This window comes from Penaeus chinensis, chromosome 7 (genome assembly GCF_019202785.1).
Source record: "Penaeus chinensis breed Huanghai No. 1 chromosome 7, ASM1920278v2, whole genome shotgun sequence".
NCBI classification, from domain to species: Eukaryota; Metazoa; Arthropoda; class Malacostraca; order Decapoda; family Penaeidae; genus Penaeus; species Penaeus chinensis.
The window spans coordinates 39965743-39985742 of NC_061825.1; the positions used below are offsets into that span (position 1 = coordinate 39965743).

General features: G+C 37.2%; 2 protein-coding genes across 3 annotated transcripts in view; one reads left to right on the forward strand and one right to left on the reverse strand.

The window, feature by feature from the left end:
- Window positions 1–3955, forward strand: part of LOC125027141 (origin recognition complex subunit 4-like) — an 11413-nt gene extending 7458 nt beyond the window's left edge. Inside the window, exons 3-10 of the mRNA XM_047616001.1 lie at window positions 1073–1200; window positions 1552–1723; window positions 1934–2085; window positions 2260–2439; window positions 2640–2759; window positions 3050–3184; window positions 3413–3565; window positions 3682–3955. Coding sequence (XP_047471957.1) covers window positions 1073–1200; window positions 1552–1723; window positions 1934–2085; window positions 2260–2439; window positions 2640–2759; window positions 3050–3184; window positions 3413–3565; window positions 3682–3843 — 1202 coding nt within the window. The 3' untranslated portion in view covers window positions 3844–3955. The remainder of the gene's footprint in view (window positions 1–1072; window positions 1201–1551; window positions 1724–1933; window positions 2086–2259; window positions 2440–2639; window positions 2760–3049; window positions 3185–3412; window positions 3566–3681) is intronic.
- Window positions 3954–20000, reverse strand: part of LOC125027140 — a 16269-nt gene continuing 222 nt past the window's right edge. Inside the window, exons 1-12 of one of the 2 annotated variants that reach the window (XM_047616000.1) lie at window positions 19570–20000; window positions 17775–18000; window positions 15191–15428; window positions 14559–14643; window positions 14207–14310; window positions 10882–11090; window positions 10507–10654; window positions 10162–10339; window positions 9847–9967; window positions 9479–9603; window positions 4648–4875; window positions 3954–4435 (exon numbers count right to left, since the gene is read on the reverse strand). The exon at window positions 19570–20000 is cut by the window's right edge and continues 222 nt beyond it. In XM_047616000.1, coding sequence (XP_047471956.1) covers window positions 4291–4435; window positions 4648–4875; window positions 9479–9603; window positions 9847–9967; window positions 10162–10339; window positions 10507–10654; window positions 10882–11090; window positions 14207–14310; window positions 14559–14643; window positions 15191–15428; window positions 17775–18000; window positions 19570–19826 — 2064 coding nt within the window. In that variant the 5' untranslated portion in view covers window positions 19827–20000 and the 3' untranslated portion in view covers window positions 3954–4290. Of the gene's footprint in view, window positions 4436–4647; window positions 4876–9478; window positions 9604–9846; window positions 9968–10161; window positions 10340–10506; window positions 10655–10881; window positions 11091–14206; window positions 14314–14558; window positions 14644–15190; window positions 15429–17774; window positions 18001–19569 lie in introns of both variants that reach the window. The other variant, XM_047615999.1, reaches the window with a different exon arrangement.

Here is a 20000-nt window from a genome sequence, read left to right on the forward strand (position 1 = left end):
CTGTATTATGCTGTTTTCTGTTAGTATTGAATTCTTGTCGTATCATATTTATTCATGTACATCTTTGTTCTGTTTGCGAGGCTACTGTATCATTGCGTTACTTAAAGCTTTATCTGCTATGGGAATTCATTGATTGCATTATGCTGTAATTATTTTTTATATATGTACACACAACAGGCACATGTTACTTTGAGTTTGGATGAATGTGATAAAGATATAAACTGAATTTAGCAGTATACACAGATTTTATTATCCCCTCAGATCCGGTTGGTGTGAAAATGCTGTCATTAAAAGTTGATGGGAACATGCCATCATGGGAATTTTGATTGAAGCCTGGGATACCAGGAATGACTCAAAAAGCTTAAAGCTCTTGGGGGGTGATTAGACTCAATGAAAGGGCTCTAGCATTATTTTCATTGGCAAAGGAGTGTGGAATGTACCATCCATGAGCCATGACTGGAAGAGGGCAGTCCTCAGGAGGGACACTATTTCTATACTCAGGATCCTATTCTTGCCTGTTGTGACAGACAGTGCAGAAAATTTAATATTAGGGGGGGGGGGGATAAATAAATAAATAAGAATAATGACACAAAGAACAAACTGTTACTTATTGTTATTGCTACTACAAAGAGTTATGACTACCTAGGGAGATGGTATTGTGTAAGGAAAATGGTCAATAATCATCCTGATACAGTATAACAAATGACAAATATAGACCTTGGAAAATGGGGGAGGGAAAACAAATAATTCTTAAACAGAAAAAGGGATAGTAACATTGCAAAGGAGAGGCAATGAGTCTTGACAACACACGAGAGTTCCTGTTCATGTAAGCCTAGTGTCTGGGTTTTGGGCCATGTGCAGGCAGCAAGGCACCTGTATCCAATTGGTTAAAGATATATATGTACAGATAAAAAACAGGATAATGAAGGGTATATCCAGTACTGTGCAAATGCTGGAATGCATAAGTATACACTTATAAAACATACATTGAACTAATGAAAGATACTATAGAGAGTGTTTACATTATTGTTATATAAATGTACACTAAATATACCTTACTCTCCACCTACAGCAAAGATGTTGCTGTCCACATACAGCTCACAGGCAAAGCACTTGGAAGAGTTGATGACAAGGACTTTAAAGTTGGGAGAAAGTAATTCTGCACTCGTCTTAGCAGCAAGAGGAGTAGGGAAGTCAGCAGTATGTCTCAGTTTCTTATAATGTTTTGATTATAGGATTGCTGAATTGTGGAATAATTTGTGTAATGCAGTTTCTTTAAGTCTCAGGATTATTCTTGTAAAATTTGGGCAGGTTTTTAACAAAGCTTTGCCTCAGTGGGTTTCTTAGATCCCTGTTTACTTTTTATATATATTTCAGTATTCAGTATTAATCATGCAACTTAATGGTTTTTGAACCCTGATAACCATAAATGAGATAGTATTTCTTAGGATTATTTTCATTATGAGTTATAGTGATTCATATTAATCAAAGTAAGCCAATCCAATTATGTATTCCCATCAAAAAAATATATATATTTTTTTCATTTTCCAGCTTGTGAACATCATACTGGAGAATCTCGCTTCCTCAGGAACTTTGGGGGAAGGAGTAGTTGTCCGTCTGTCAGGGTTGTTGCAGACAGACGACAGGCTGGCTCTGAAGGAAATAACGTGCCAGTTGAGATTAGAGAATGCAACAGCAAATAAAGTCTTTGGTTCTTTTGCAGGTTAGTTGTGTTTCAAGTTTATTATTATAAGCAGTTTTGAGAAAGATCTTATAATCTTGAAGTAACAAAAAAAAAAGGGGTAACAGGAATTCATTTTGATAATAATAAAATTATAAACTCCAAATATTACCCAGATCTTTGAACAGAGTGAAAGTAGCTGCCACCCAATGTGTTATCAGTCTTCAGATGTCCTTTTATCTTTACCATTAGAAAACTTGGCCTTCTTGCTTGAGTCACTCCGCAGTGGTAGCAAAGAGACCTCGAAACCTGTGATCTTCCTTCTCGATGAGTTTGACTTATTTTGCCACCATCACAACCAGACTTTACTCTATAATCTCTTTGATGTCGCTCAGTCAGCCCAGGTCAGCAGCACAGGCTAAATATGATTTTACATAAAGTTTGGATATAGGTTTGTCATAATGCTTATTTTTTAAGCAAACTTTTGAAACAAATCCAGACATATTGGAATATAGTATTCACAGTATTGTGATTATGCACTGAACTTTCTTTTGTCTCATACATTTTATCCCAAACAGGCACCAATTTGTGTAATAGGCCTGACATGCCGTCTTGATGTTATCGAACTGCTAGAAAAGAGAGTCAAGTCACGATTCTCACACAGACAAATACACCTTTTCTCTGAGGAAAAGTTTGAGCCACAGTATGTTAATACCATAAAGTTGCTCTTGAGCTTGCCTGAAACATTTCTTCACAAGGTATTGGCTTTGTTTTAGTTACAGAAAATCTATATGAAAGTGTGATATTTCTACTTACATGTTTACTTTTACGAAAGTTTGCAAGTTGGCATACTCATTTCCATATAGCTGTGTTAAGATTAAGAGTATTATTCATATTTGAATGATAAATGAAAATAATCATAAAAAAAATAAATAAATAAATAAACGATCTTTTACAGAGTTTCATCAAAACCTGGAATGCTCAAATAGATGATCTGATGAAGACTGATGAGGTCCTGAGAGTTACCAAAAGACTGTATGACACAACACGTGATATTAGGGCTCTGAAAACCTTGTTGGTGAGAGCAGTAGTCAGTGCAGTTTTTAAATATAGATTTTTGTGTGTGTGTGTGCATCTATCTGAATGTTACATAATGAGGCATGAGGTTTTATGCATGGACTACCAGAATTTGTAAAATTAGATTCGATCAAAAATCTGGAAATCTTAAATACCAATCATATAATAAAAGTATTAAATAAGAATTGTCGGTTTTACATCAAATTATGAATACAGGAGCATTCAGTCTAACTATCCTGCAGTGGGTGAAATTGGTCAAATAATGTCAGTATAAATTTATTGCTCTTCTAGCTGTTGTGTGTGAGCCAGATGAATGCAGACAAGCCTAAGCTGACACCAGAGATGTTTACTGCAGCACAGCCCATAATGAGAGCTGAAGCCAAAACTAATATGTTACAGGGACTGTCTATTCTGCAGCTTTGTTTGGTGAGAAAAGTTACACTTGGCATGGTAGTGTTATTGGTTTTGTTAGTTTTATCCTTGGTGTAAAGTGTCTTAATGCATATGACACTGCTTTGGTGCTATAAATCCCATAGAAATCTCTTTTTGGAGTTTTTCCATAGCCTTTTACCAAAAGCACTCATAGTTTTCAATATTAATTAGTACTATTCAAAGTTGTATCACATGAAATCATATCAGCATTATTCCTGACAGATTATAGCGATGAAACACCTGACAGTGATTTATGAAGGTGAGCCATTTAATTTTGAAATGGTATTTCATGAATACCTGAAATTCAGCCAGAGAAAGTCGACCATGCAGAGCTTTGAGCGTCCTGTCGTATTCAAAGCATTTGACCAACTAAAGGTGAAATAAATTTTCATTATTATTTTATATTGAAAAAAGTAAAAATAAAACACCTACATTCATGTCAGAGATGATTCATGTTGTAATAATATTAATTGAATTCTTCAAAATTCTAGTGCCTAGAGGTGGTTCGGCCTGTGGATAACACTCGTGGGATACAACGTGAATATCAGCTAGTGCAGATGATGATTACACCGCTACAGGTGATGGACTCCCTGAATCAACTCCCAGGAATACCAACAGATGTGCAACAATGGGCCTCCTGCTCGTTTGCATAATTCTAAACCTTTAAAGGTTTACATAGCCTAATAATATGTTATCCTAATTCTGTACGGATAAAAATGAATGATTCCTTATTTTTTGTATTTTTATGAATAAAAAGCAACCACATTTTTGATTCATTTATTTTTACAGAAAAGTCATTATTTTGAAGTTGACTATGTTTTATTCATTTCACAAGTAATGGAATTCAAACAAGCTATGAAACTAAGTGATTTTATTTCACTGGAATGTTCAATACATAAAATGCAATCTCTCCTTTGTGAGGAAGTTTCATATTCTGTGATAAGATTGGGTGTTCATAAAGTGTAAGTACAAGACACTAACATTTCATAAAACTCATAAACATTAACAAAAGTCACACAACTGTTATTTACAAATTTCTTATACATTTACATAATTGTCTTGAATAAACGTAATTTTATATATAAAAAATATAAATATATCTAAGCTACATAATCAAAGGCCCAACTTCTAAAGGTGACCATTTCATTATAGTGACATGCTGGAGTGGTGCGATTGTCAGAGTTCTTATCATCGAAGACGTCATACAAAATGTTTCGCACACGAACCACAAGTGCTGGACGGACTCTGTGGAAGGGGAGTCTTAGTAAGATTTATTAAATACCTTTCATAATACTAGTGGTTGCACTGCTTCACTATCATGTTAATGAACTGTCTACTATGATTTAGGAAGGATATCACAGAAGTGATTATAGAGTAAAGAAAAAGAAAAAAGGCCAAAATGGATAGCTACATAATTAATTAAATAAAATCAACTTTTCGCCATTTGCAATACTTACGACTTCTTGTACTTTCTGGTAAAAGTGGTGCATTTTTCTTTTGATGTGCTAGCGCCCACGACAAACACAAACACTAAGTTGGTCTGCTTGTCAATCAGAGTGGAAAGAGCATTCAAGTCTAGAGCTTGTGTGTCTCGCTCTGAACTGATGAATACTCGCTGCAAACTGTTGCATTCTTCTAAGGCCTTGCAAATGTTAGTACCAGGAGCCAGGTAATTCTGCTGAATTCTAGAGGGGGGGGGGGGTAATTACAATAAGTTCAGCAAGCTGAAAGGTCATATGCAATATATAATTTTCTGTATCAACCCATTCATGACAAGACAAAACTTTGGTCTTTATGTTGAACAGACTTGTCTACCTGAGCTCCCTCATCCCCCAACTAAGTACTTAAACAACTCATTACATTTTGCCTCTTTAAGATTAACAAATACTTTTTAGCCTTTTTAATCCTTTTATTTACATTGATTGGTTTTCAGCAAGACTTTTAAAATATAGTTTTCAGCAAGGCGCTACCCAAATGTTATAAATAGCTGTTCAAGTCGTTATAACCAGTAACAAATCCGTATCACCCAGCAGTCAAGAGGACATGTCCACACACTCCCACAGATGATGATAATAATGTCCCATTTTAGATGCCACAAGGCCACACCATACCTTCTGCATCATAACAGGTACACTGTTAGCCCTCACTTTTCATACACTAATACATTATCTGCAAACAAGGACAATTACACCCTCTCACCACACATCCTGGAACATACAAGCACTGACATGTCAATTATCCTTGCTGCTACATGAAGCTCCAAAACAAATTATGATGCAAACCCACATGCTAGACACACCAGCCTTCTCCTGCTTCTCTGTGGAGACACTAATGCTATTATTAATCCTGGTCTTTACCAATTGCCTCCATTTCACTGCAAAAGCAATGAAATGAGGACAATGGGCCATCCAATATGATATCTGTTGTAACCAGTCCAGGCATGCTGGCTGGTATCATATTGACTGCATCAGATTGTTTACACAGATATGCGGTGGACTAGTTAACAACAGTATTACATGGATTTCCAGTAGATGTGGCTCTACTAACACTCCCAAATTTTTCTTCTCTTTCCCCCATTCAACTTTTTAACTCCAACACACAACATGAAGAACCCTTATGCATTACATCCCCCTTCCAGGAACCCCACACTCATATACATGCCACCTGATATACCTTGTAATAAGACAGAGAGGGAAAGACATGGCAGAAAGGCCAAGCCACACAGGGTCCAGCTCCACTACCTCGTCCTCCACCCGGGGACATGGGAGTCTCATATCTTTCTTCAACTATAAACCAGCAAGCTAAGGCCCCTTTCATTGACCCACCCAAAACCATCTCTTGTCTTGCTTACAGACAGTGATGCAGGGACAGATTGACAGACATAGGGAGAGATGGGTGTGACATCATCGTTACCAAATCAGACTTGACTCAAACATGGGCCTGAACATGACACAGACTAGGAGATCACCTGGATCAACTACAAATTTCTAACTGTAAATCACTTGCTCCCGCTTTTAACAGACCTCCATCTTCCAACACAGAATACTTACAAAACCTTCACACATCTCTTACACCCATCACTTCGGACAAACACATTTCGATCACAGGTGATTTCAACCTACCTGACATCAACTAGATCACTATATCCCCTTTTGACCACATGAATGCAGATACCCAAAACTCCATCATTCCCCATGTGAACAGTCACCAACTATACAACATCTTTGATATCACAAATACATTCTCACTTTCACGATGTAGCAGCACGACCCCGCAACCTAAAGCTCAGCATACTTTCCCAGGTTGGGTCATGCCAGGTCCGCTGCCGTGTCCGTGCTCATTGAACAGCGGGTTCCCCTCGTTCCCTGCACACTTACACAGTGCTCATGTACTTAAGCCGCAGAGGCCGCAAGTGAGATCAGCAATCCCCGATCCTCCAGCAGAGCAAGACCACAGCAGCAGTACTCAAGGACTGCCCAGTCCTAAGCCGACTGGGGAGCCTTCCGGCTCCTCCGTAGATCTCCAACTTTAGCCTCCATCACCCAGCCATACCTGTGGGCACTCACACCCACACAGTCACTCCCCAAAGAGATAAGACACCAGACTAAATAGTAGATGCAAACATAACCATCTACTATAACGAACAGTACTCAAACCAACACGAACACAATTACTAAACACCCCACTGGTGTTTGGTAATCAAATCTCATCCTTAAAATTACACTCCATATAACAAACACCAAGGTTGCTCCATGACCAAGTGACCACAACATTGTTCTTGTTGACATAAACCTCCAACCAGGCAGATAGAAAAGCAGACAGGGACCTCTCTTGCTCTTCTCTAGAGCGGATTCATTCAAACTGGACATCATGGATTACAGAGATACCTGTCTGTCATCCCAACACCTCAACAAGAACCTGAATAACTGGAAACACTCCATACACACTTCCATCAACAACCACAAATAACAGAGTGGGAATACACTCTCCTGGTTCTCCAGGGACCTACACATATGTCAAATAAAACAGAAACTGCAGATTCATGCAATGACACAGCACCAGAGAACTGGGCCACCTTTAAATCCTTCAAAATAACATTTGCTAAAAATATGAAGGCTGAATGCAAACACACCAGTAAATATCTCAGAGACAATGTAAGAAACAACCTTGGACCTTTCTTCAAGTTCTTCAAGGCACACAGATATGACACCATAAACACAGCTGCACTTAACCCCTAACTGACAGGTAAAGAAAATTTTTTAAAACTCTACGCTCTGGAGATTAATGGCAATGAGCCGACTTTGAGCGTGGGAGTTCGGTACATCAAACCGAAACCCCAGCTCATAGCGCTTTGGTGCATCACCACAGCGTACATCCACACTCCACATATTGAGCGGTTTGTTATGATGCCTCAGTGCGTGACCCCGTGGTAAGGGATTAATGACCACAATGACACCCTTGTCACCACAACAGAACACAAAGCACGTCTACAAAGCACAGTTCCACTCTGTCTTCACACCAGAAAACCCTGTGACATCGAACATTTCGAACAGCCCCCACTCATCCATCCCAACTTTCAACATTAAGGAAGACAGAATACAAAAAAATACTGGATACTCTGGATACTAACAAATCTACTGGTCCTAAGAAAATCCCTCCCTCTAAATCTATGCCCCATCCTCTCTCCCATTTGATGGGTTTTGTGCAGACACCACCCCTATTTTCAAAGCAGATGACTAGGCTCCATCTCCCTTACCTCCATTACCTCCAAAACCTTCAAACACATACACAAGCACATATTGAATCACGCTGATGCAAACAATATACCAACCAAAACACATACTAACCAAAATAATCATGTGAATCCAAATTATATATATATATTCAAACTCCTAGACAGACATGAAATCGCCAAAGCCTTGGACAAAGTCTCTCACAAATGACAGACATAAAAACTACAGCTTTATGGAATCACATGACAAACTCTTCACTGAATCACAGCATTTCTTTCTAATACGACCTAATGTGTTCATCTTGTTCTTCTAATCTTATCTGTCTTTCTTCTCCTGCACTACATCAATGATCTTCCACTATCCACTACTAATTCTACAGCTAGACTTTTTGCTCAACTGTATCATCTATTGACTGATTAAAACACCTGATGACGGAAATCTCTCCAGAATGACCTATACTCCCTTAAGCACTAGGAAACCATATGGCAAATGTACTTTAGGCCTGATAAATGCAAACCTATAAATTTCACTTGCTCACAAACTCCCACAAAATTCCCTTATTCAATCCACTCACAACTACCCAACACGCCACACAAATACCCAAGCACTACACTACATACCAACATGAAGTTCAACACACAAAAAATATAGAAAGCAAAGCAAACAGAATATTTGATTTCCTGAGGAGGAACTTACAGCTGTACACAAGACACAAAACACACACCTTATATCACAATTGTCCATCCAACACTAAATTATTGTGCATGTGAGACACACATGCAAATATGAATAAACTAGAAAAATTAATACCACAGCAGCTAGCTTCATTACAAACAACTACACTAGAACTGGCAACACATTAAACAATTACATATGGACACCCTCACAATACACAGTTTAATAATTATGTTTAAAATCACAATCAAACTGACAAATAAACATTACTTATAACATGCATACACAACAGCTAATACAACTAGAAATATGTGACATACCCACATACCATTTGTGACATACCCATGTACCATTTATGACATACCCATGTACCATTTGTGACATACCCACATACCATTTATGACATACCCATGTGCCATTTGTGACATACCCATGTACCATTTGTGACATACCCATGTACCATTTGTGACTGGAGAATATATAACCATATAAAACATGCGAACACAGCAAACGCCTTCCACCAACTCACACTAGCACACATCAGAACAAACATAAACACCAATGCTTAGCCACCCTCATTCTCCTTTTCCCTCTCCCCTTTTTCCCCCACAACACTCAACTCTCACAAGAGCATGACATGTGCTAACACACAGCACCCTACACTTGAATCCAATTAAGAGTGAGACTGAGAAGGCCAGAGTGCATTAGTGCTTAATGTTCCATGTCTGGGCTTGTTCAGCCAGGCTTCTGAGGAGTCATCCCAGCTGCCAAAATGTCTTCTAGCATCAATCAGGGAAATTTTCACCAAAACATGATAAATACACACATGTATGTATGCACCCACAACCACATATAACAAAAAGGTGTAAACAAACATTACCTGAGATTGACTAAATTCTTACAACAGGCAAGAGCTTGTATAAGGTGGGAGAGGTACACACACTTCCCTGAGGGTCCCAAGCTTCTCAGGCGAAGGAATTTCAAACTTGTACATTCTCTTGTAATCTGTAAAAAAAGAAATGTGTGTGTGTGTGTGTGTGTGTGTGTGTGTGTGTGTGTGTGTGTGTGTGTGTGTGTGTGTGTGTGTGTGTGTGTGTGTGTGTGTGTGTGTGTGTGTGTGTGTGTGTGATTATACATGGCATAATAATAATTACATATGGAGTAACAAAGATTATACATAATATATGAAATCCTTTGAATAATGCTCATATTTTACATGACTATTAAAACAAGAAAATTTATATTTACCCCGATAAGAAAATTGCCATTTGCAATAGGAACTCCATCCAAAGTTAGGTGGGTAAGTCTCTTTAATTTCTTTATGTTTTCCAAGCATTCCCAGAGTACCTTAGCTGGACTACATGATGTACTGGAGAAGAGAATATTAAAGAATTAGTTTCCAACTATCTGACTCAAGGTTCTTCATGATAATTAGTGCTTAACAAATGAAAGTGCAAACATATAGACACAGCAACTTTCTTTGAAATAAATGTGCACTCACTACAGAAATTACCCTCTCAAATAAGTGTACACATCTATGTATACATGAAGCACCCCTCTCACCTTGTGTTAAAGCCAATCTCTAGCATGACAATAAGAGGACAATTATCAAACACCAAGTTAAAAGCAGCTACTGCGGCATTTGACTGACATTGGGTAACCCCAACACGCCTTTTCTTAAAACTTCCTGTATAGACTACCTCAGAACTTGCTACATTTATCTCCTTGTCAGGCAGCTTCTCTGTAAGAAAATAAATAAATAAATAAAAAAAATAAAATGAAAATGGTAACTGGCAATTCATATCAATATAACCACTAAAATGTTTTTACTGTATATATAAATATCAAAATGTATAGGTAAATAGCCATATATTAATAAATATCCACCTACATTACATTTATACATACCAATGAGAGCACAAACTGGGACTGTGAGATGAGTCAGGTTATGAAGCAATGCAATTCCATTTACAATTTTTGGAGGTCCATGTTCTGGCTGGCAGCATATACTAAGTCGTTCCAGCTTAGGCAATTTTTCACTAACTTTCCTTGTATCCTGCAATTAGTGAGAAGACTTATGATTTGTACCCTGTAACATAGTGTTAATATTATGCCACAACTGGAAACTATGAAGATTAACTAAATTTAATAATTTTTTGGTAATGTCATTTTCTGCAATTACTGCATAATTAAAAAAAAAAAAGAAAAAAAAAATGTATATATATATATATATATATATATATATATATTTTGAATATATAACAAAAAGTTGATAGGTTTTACCACTGTAACATTCAATCCAAACAGGACATTTAAACACTTGAGCTTCGGACATGAACTAATGATGTTGGACAGGTTTGTAGTGACTGGTGTCTGGCCTTTTACTGATAAAGCAGTCAAATTGTGCAGGATACCAGTCTCTTGAACCATCTCACGGAAATAGGGTGTGAGTGCAAGGAATAGCGTAGAACACTTGCTCAGCACAAAGCTACCTGGAATTAGGTAACTGAATGTTAGTTGAGAATATCGTACAGAATTTTGTACAAAACTCTACAAACACCAGAAATACTGGTTAGATATAGTATTAGAACATTAACCAGATCAGTGAAACCTGAAAATTGTTACTATTAAGTGGGCCACCCCAAGCAAAGCCTACTTTGCTCCAGTCATTTGATCATAAGATAATAGTTTTAGCTACCTTTTTTTTTTCTTTTTCACGCTATAAAGCATGAGGAGCAATGAACCTCCCCCAATCTTTTTTTTTTCTTCTTTTTCTTTCTTTCTTTCTTTCTTTCTTTCTCTTTTTAAGGTTTACATAAACTATATGCGCATTCTGATGAACTCATGATTCCAATCAACTGATTTCAAGGCACACGAAAATTATGAACACTGGATGGTACTGCAAAATATGTAAACAAAGAACTGAGAACAAGATGTTGGAACTATGGACACTCCCCAAACTTCGTTATCTCTAATATTATTTAAAATAAATCTAATGATGTTATGTACCTATCTATCTATCTATTTATCTATCTATAATATATATCTATATATATCTATATATCTACATATCTTTATCTATATCTATATCTATATCTATATCTATATCTATATCTATATCTATATATCTATATCTATATCTACACACACACACACACACACACACACACACACACACACACACACACACACACACACACACACACACACACACACACACACACACACACACACACACACAAAATATAAACTCTTTTAGCGTACTTTCTAATAAGACTATTACCAAGTCAATCAGAATTATTGTTTTCAACAGGGACCATTTTTTTTCTTCCTTTTTATATGAAAGTAGATACTCCTGACTGAAACATTAAATAAATTCATGAAATCAAATAAAAAAGGAAACTAATCTATACCAGAAAAAAAAAAATCTTATATTATATCATATTTTATTTCTTTATCTTTATTTCTTTTTAAATATGATTATATCAAATATGTGTTTGTAGGCAGGGCAGCTCTTGTAAAATACATTGTGGGAGCCACCACAATTGGCACAGGTGCATGACTGAGCAGAGCAATTTGAACAGTCATGACCAGGTTGAGCACATAGAGAGCAGCGGGCTGTGGAGAGTGTTTGGCTGGGTGGCTAAAATGTCAACATTTCTGACATTGATGGGGAAGAGGTCGATTTGGTTGGATAGGGCAGGACACTCCACCAATATAAACTTCATGGAGGAGGTCATATCTACAGAAGCTAATCTTGGCAATATTGGTGTAGGACTTTTGCTGGCCTCTGGAAGGAACAGCGTAGCACTGGACTGCTGCTGCATCATAGCCGACGAGGCATGCGAGCAAGTCGTTTTCACAGTCTGACTAGGACAACCAGTTGGAGAGATGGAAATAGTTCCGGATAAAATGGTAGTATTAAGGGAGGAGTGAGGTTTGGCAGGAATAGGTTTGCCAGTGAGGTCAGTCAGGATAGATAGTGCACGAGCTTGGGACTCAGATGTAACTATGACAAGACGTGAACGATTGGAATGACTGCAAAGGTAAACTTTGCCTACTTATTTTTGGAGACATTGTTAGAAGAGAAGGGTACTGTCAGAGTATGGGGCTGTAGAGGGAATCACAAAGAACTGATCCTATTTGTCTGGACCAAAAATGGTACTCAAAAGGTTTGCAGACGTGGAAGCAGTAGAAGGACAAGGGTGCGAGGTAGATGGGTGGCATGGAAAGAGGTAGTACTGTTGGGAGGAGGACAATAAAGAAGACAGTGCAGTAGAAGATGGAGTGGAGGCTGTTAGGAGAGAGGAAGGTGTATTCTAGACGGTCTGCCCCTCAGGGTCCCCAGGAGTGGTAAGGGCTGAGCGATTAACCAAGGGAATCTTGTGCCCATGGCCAGCCTTTCATCTTTTCAGAATGGCTAACACCTTAGGAAGTGACAGAAGAAGGGGATGATAAAGAAGAGAAGCAAATGGAAAGGGGGAGAAGAAAAGACCATGCAAAATTAGTGAGGCGAGGGCTGAGGTCCAAAGTAGGGGTGATCACCTACGTTAGGCCCCAGTCTCCGTCTCCTATGCCACCCCAACGACAATGAGCCAGGGATTAGGGGGGATATTGGTCAAAAAAGTGTTCTTTGGACATTCATGAACTCATATCTCTTTGCATTATGGCATTATCAAATGCCATATGCATATTTGCAACAAGCAAAATTCCAAACAGGTGTGTCTGGTGTTAATTACCTACATATGTAGTCTCCCTGTTGAAGCTTATGCCCTTGCACCTCTCAAGAAATAACCTAACTTAGGTTATTTCTTTGGAGGAGCAATAGCCATTTGGTAGTTTCCTCCTTTATGTATGTCTATCATAGGCTAGCTACCTCACAAAGTGACCCCCCCTGAGATGGTCCCCTTAACCCTTTACTGACGGATGAAGAAAATTTTTAAAAATTCTACGCTCTGGAGATTATTAGCAATGAGCCGACTTTGAGTGCTGGAGTTCGTCACATCAAGCTGAACACCCGGCTCGTAGCGCTTTGGCGCGTCTCTGCAGTGTACAGACGCACGACACAGATCAAGCAGTTTGATGGGGTAAAATGTCCAGTCTCAGGAAAGGAAACTGGCAATTCACCTATGGAATATTCTTTTTTTCCTTTTCGTTTCTTTTCTTCTCTATTTCTTTCTTTGTTAATCAGCTATCAATTACTGCTGATATCTAAATGTTTTAAATGCTGAAACTTACACACAATATTAATTTATTTTTATTTCTATTTTTATTTCTAATCTGTACTTCTTATTCTTTAGATTTTTTAATTAGTTGTCTTCAACACACAGTATTTCCTTAAATGAGACTTGGAAAATTAGAGAACTCCAGAGTCCAGCATGAGTTGCTACTTCTTTCTTTCCTAAGATTGGAAAGAGTAGAGGCTGGTTACAAGAAAAAGTATATTTCCTTAGAAGTTATCCTCCAATTAAGCCTAAAACTGATATCCATGAATATTGCATACTAACAAAAATTCCTGCTTATCACTTCACAGAAGTTAAAAGTGTTCTGTTCTTAAGATATCTAGTCTAAAAAGAACATGAAGTGATCGTGAAAGTCATAGCCTTACCCAATCTTCTAACATGCTCTGTATCCATCTGAATTTCTGTATTTATCCAATAGGTTTTCCACTCAGCTGAAGAATTGTAACCTTGAGATATGCTGTCAATGAGGCTTCTGAGAAAATTAAATGATTTTGTAAATAGTGATGAGACCTTTGAAAATATTTTTTCCAAAGCAACATTTTCTCTCAGGTTAAGCATGATGACTCAGATTTAATTGATGCAACAAAAAATAAAAAATATTTCAGATACAAATCAATCTGTTAGTTTCATTACAATGTTGCCATATTTGTTCATTTTATCAAAAGATAGTGTGTTAACACATGCATATACTGAAAATTAAGACCAAAATATACTCACACAATTAAGCTGAATGGAAAAGCCCCATCAGCATGGTCTATAACAAGTTCTTCCAGATGTGGGAAGTCTAGTTTGTATTTATGACCTGTTATTGATTAGCAGACAGTAATATCAGTTCATCAACTTTATCTATGCATTAAACAAATATTGGAACCACAATAAAATCACCCATATAAAATTCATATTATAATCAACATTAGCCCAATGGTGCTGGGAAATCACACTGTCTACTGTCATTTTCTTTTGTGAATTCTGTTTACACATAGATGGCTCCACAAGTACTCTGCCACCAAGCAACCAACTAGTAAGCCTACATGTCTTAAGGTGATTAGCCTTTCCTTGTTTTCTGGAAAAAAGTCTAATCTGTTTTTTAATGCTATTAATATCAATGTTATTATTATTTTTGTTACATTATGATTATTATAATGTTACTAACAATACTAATAGTTTTTTTTATCTTTCCAAAAAACATGGAAAAGGGCAAACGGTGGGATAAGTAGGACTACTAATTAACTCCTTGGTGATTAAGCAGTTGTGGAACCATCTATGTGTAAAGACAATCAATAAACAAAAAGCCATAGTAGACCTTGCATGTATCCCCCCCATCCTGTCAACATAGGATTAGGTCTTACTGTTCAAATCCCTTGGAGTTGAAAAGTAGCAGCGCGCATGATGATTGTTAATGGAGAGTTTCCTCAAGCCTTTGCAAAGTGTAAGAAGTTCCAGTATTGGTGCTGGGTTGGAATAAATCAGTATTTGTAGTGACTTTAAATCATTCAGTATATCTGCTACTTCCTCAAAGCCACCTATCCATTGCTGTCTATTCTCAGACTCCATATCATCTGGCCAGCTTATTGATAAATCCTGAATCTGCAAAAAGAAGGATTATGTGTCAAATTACACACTATAGTGGACAAATGCAAATAAAACAGATTACATACTATGAAAACATTTTAATCATGTATTGTACTATCAAATGGGCTAAAGTGGATAAATTTTTACACTACTATAAAAACATATTTATAAACATATTTATAAGAACATCATACACCAAAGAGGGTGGGAGGGGGGGGAGAGGGAGAGGGAGAGGGAGAGGGAGAGGGAGAGGGAGAGGGAGAGGGAGAGGGAGAGGGAGAGGGGGGGGGAGAGGGAGAGGGAGAGGGAGAGGGAGGGAGGGAGGGAGGGAGGGAGGGAGGGAGGGAGGGAGGGAGGGAGGGAGGGAGGGAGAGGGAGAGGGAGAGGGAGAGGAGAGAGAGAGAGAGAGAGAGAGAGAGAGAGAGAGAGAGAGAGAGAGAGAGAGAGAGAGAGAGAGAGAGAGAGAGAGAGAGAGAGACATACCATACCAATAACTGGTACACTTTTCCTTGCCTTTTTCACTACCTGGGGAGTCAGCATGTCAAAGCAATTGGCATGGTTTGTGTCAACCACAATTATTGCCAAAAGACCTGCAAGCAAAGGCCCATGGTGATGTGGACTGTCACAGCATGAAGACAGGAATGCTTTGCCTTCAATGGTACAAGAGGCCTGTGACAATGTTACCAAAGGTTCACAATAGCAAGATGGTCGCAATCTTGGACTGGCATGGTCGACAGAGGCTCAAAGTCATTGTCAACTACAATGTTGGAATGAAGGAGGTCAATATGAGTGACCAGGTGACTCAGTGATACCCAACAAGTCCATCAAATGAACTTTTAAAGTTCTGTACAAACTGACTGATTAGGTGGTCATTAATGCCTTCTTAGTGCACAAAGCACTTGGAGGGACACTGACATAGTGAGCTTCAGGAAGAGTTTGTTCACAAACTCTTGCAGGATTTTCACCCATTCATGATGATTTAAGTACTGTCCATGACCCATGCCTAGGAGAGGGCCATCTCCAGGGAGGATGCTATATCCAAGCTCAGGTTCCTGTACCTGCCCATCATTATCAGTGGTACAAGGTGTGCTATGTGTATGGTGTGTGCAAGGAGACTACACTATGTGCAGGCACTGTAAAGTGGCTTTGTGCCAATATAATTGTTTTCAAATTTAACAGTGGAAAAATATGCATCATGAATAGAGAAAAAATAAATATTTACAAGAAAAAAATCTTTGTTTATCCTTCTTTAGCACGATGCTTCTTGTACTGAACAGAATGTAACCTACTTGGAAACAAAATATGAAGTGTGATCAATGAAAATAGTCTTACTGTTTTGATGTAGCATAGGTGAACATTTATTTTTAAAAAACAAATAATACGCAAAATATAAAATAACTTATTACTTGTATTGGACAGAGTGAAACTATTTGGAGATATAATATGTATATTACTAGCATGATGATAAAGCATAACAAATGATACATGTAGACTTCAGAAAATGGCAAGACAGCAAAAATGCATTTGTAGAAAAGAGCATGATAATATGAAGAGTAAACAACAATAAGAATCTATTACTGTCAATGATAATTTTCAAAATCTGAATAGAGTAAAAATGTAGAAAAGATGATGCTAATAACATCAAAATACCTATATTGCACAGAGCATAACCTATTTGTAGAGATAATATGAAGTCAGCTTAATTTTAAAAGTCTATCAAATGGAGGTCTCCTAAAATGACAGTATAGCAAAACCGCATCTGCAAAAAAGTGGCTAACTGAGGAAGCAAGAAGGCTCAATACTGCATGTGAGTGTTCATGTGGTCTGGGCCTACTAGCTACACACCCAAGAGAGTCACTGCTCTGGTAGGCCTAATGCCCAGATTTTGGTCGTCCCGCAAGCCTCAAAGCATTTTTTTAGTAAATGCTCAGACATGTCCCAAGAATATAGATTAAAAACAGACCCAGTATAAAATAATTATATGTTAAAATATGTATAAAAAAAAGTTGACCAGGATACTGTGAATTATCTAGACAAATATTTAGAAATAAATAATTATCTCTCTCTCTCTCTCTCTCTCTCTCTCTCTCTCTCTCTCTCTCTCTCTCTCTCTCTCTCTCTCTCTCTCTCTCTCTCTCTCTCTATATATATATATATATATATATATATATATATATATATATATATATATATATATATATATATATATATATATATATATAATCAATTACTATCAAATAAATCATCAAAAACACCATTCTACAAAAAATTATGTTATCTAATAATAATCAAAATCCCATCAGGGTATTATTCTTGTCAATACCCTTATGCTATGAGGTATGTCCTCTTCTCTCTACCCACCTTTGAGCAAGACGTTAAAATCCACTTCAGTTGCAAAAAGGTCAGAGGAATTCCTTTCATCTTCAGTGACACAAGACTCTTCAGCTTCACCACAAAATTTGGGACCTTGATCCAGTAAACATGCTCTAAATTGATGTGCTGGATGTTGTGACATCTTTTTCGTGGGAGGAAGAAAAGTTTCAGGTCTTCTGTGGTGCATTTGTAAATCCTTCTCAGGTCCAGATCTCTGAATAATTAAGAAAATATATAAAAGTATGCAATCATACTAGAAGAAGAATGAAAAATACAAAATATAAAGGTACATGAAGATATAAGTATTGGATTAAATTTTGAAGTAGATTAAAACTGACTTCATAGAAATTAAAAAAAGAACAATTAAATAAGATGCCTTGTTTCAAAATAGCTTCCAGTAATGTACTTAACAGATAAGTAGAAAAAAATATATCATGGCAATGCATCACCTTAACATTGACATTTGATATTCGATTTAATTATTTTTAAAAAATTCAGAAAAATATATATAAATATATTCAGTATATCTCATCCACTATAAAACCAAAACACACCAAATCAATTACAGTACAATAGAGAAAATCAAAGTATAAAGTGGTGGCTTTTCAACAAGTCATTGAGATTAATGTCCTTTGACCATTATTACAAATTCTTTCTTACAATTTCAGTGAAATAATATATATATATCTTTAAATCTTAAAAATTTCTTCTAAAACTACTAAAAAGAAACAAATAATGAATGAAAAGGCTGCAGTCCACACCTCATGCCTCCTTGATTTGACATCTCCCTTGTAATTACCATATATCTTATAATAAAGTTCAATAATGACTCTAATACAAATATTCATTTTGGGTTTCAGATATGGTATATAATAAACTGTAATAATATACAGTTCTTCAAATACTTTGTGTACATAGCATTACTAATATAAATATCTATCAATCATCTATCATATTAGTTAATACCAATTGCATGTCACATTACAATTTAACAAACCAATTCTAAAGATTTATTTTGCCTCATCCAATGTACTCAGTATAGCTACTTTAATAATTATATTATCATGCCAGCTTCACTATAACATAAATGACAGATGATACCAATAAATGTTATTTCTACAAATTCCACACACCCTGGTAATTCATTGTCAGATAAGGAACCAGACTGAATTTTGTCTTTCAAGAATACATTACCAAAGGTGAATTATTTGCCCTTTCCAAAGAGCCAACAGACAGTTCTGGGTGGCAGTAGACCCCAGAGGGAGGGGGGCACAGCCTCTTGTATTAGACAATATAGTGACTTATTCTATATAAATTATTCATATTTTACCCCGCAATTTCCCTACTACCTTTACTTGCCCTCCCCTGCTATCAGGCCCAAAAATGTGGGGTTCGGGGTCCTGCAACAAATGTTCTACTTATATCGGTAGCAGAAGGTAAGAGCTATCCATCGACACCAATACCGTCATAATGTCATGCAAAGGCATTCTGAATATTTACCAATTTCTTTGAAATTTACAGAGAAAGTGTCACAAATGAAGTGTCTTGAATTAACTAATCTTCAGTTCCATTAAATGTTTACCTTTACTTAATAGGCAGTATACCAAAATTGTACCCGTTATACATTTAATAAGTAAATCAGTTTAAAAACATGATGTCTTTCGGATTTGTAATTCTCCAGAGTGACAGAAGCTACGATCTTGGTGACTAAATTACTCACAGCCATGAGAAGGCCGAGATTTAGACTCGCGAACAGCACTTGGAAACCAAACAGGAACGTTACCTCACGACATCCCTGTCGCTCACGATGGCGCTGAGTCTGTTGCTCACGCATGACACGGAAATGAGGTCTTCGCTTCTGAGAAAATGCAAAATTTGAATGATAATTTCATCAGGGAGATCCTCAATGTTTATGTCCATTGCAGCCTCCGCGTTTTTGTAACTCCGAGGGTCGTGAATCCGCGAATCCCTCGTTCCTTTAGTTCCCGGATTTGCGCACCTGTCACTCTGTGAATCTAATAGGATTCCATTTACCTTCATCCTTGAGGTTATAATTCCGCTAATCCATTAGTCCAATCCGTAAAACTGTCAGTGTGGCCAAAGGCAGCTCAGGATATGTCTATTATTCACTGGCTGATTATTTCCATAATATGGATGAAAATACAGTGGAATTTGAGTCCCCATTATGATTATTGCATACCATTATGGTTTCAT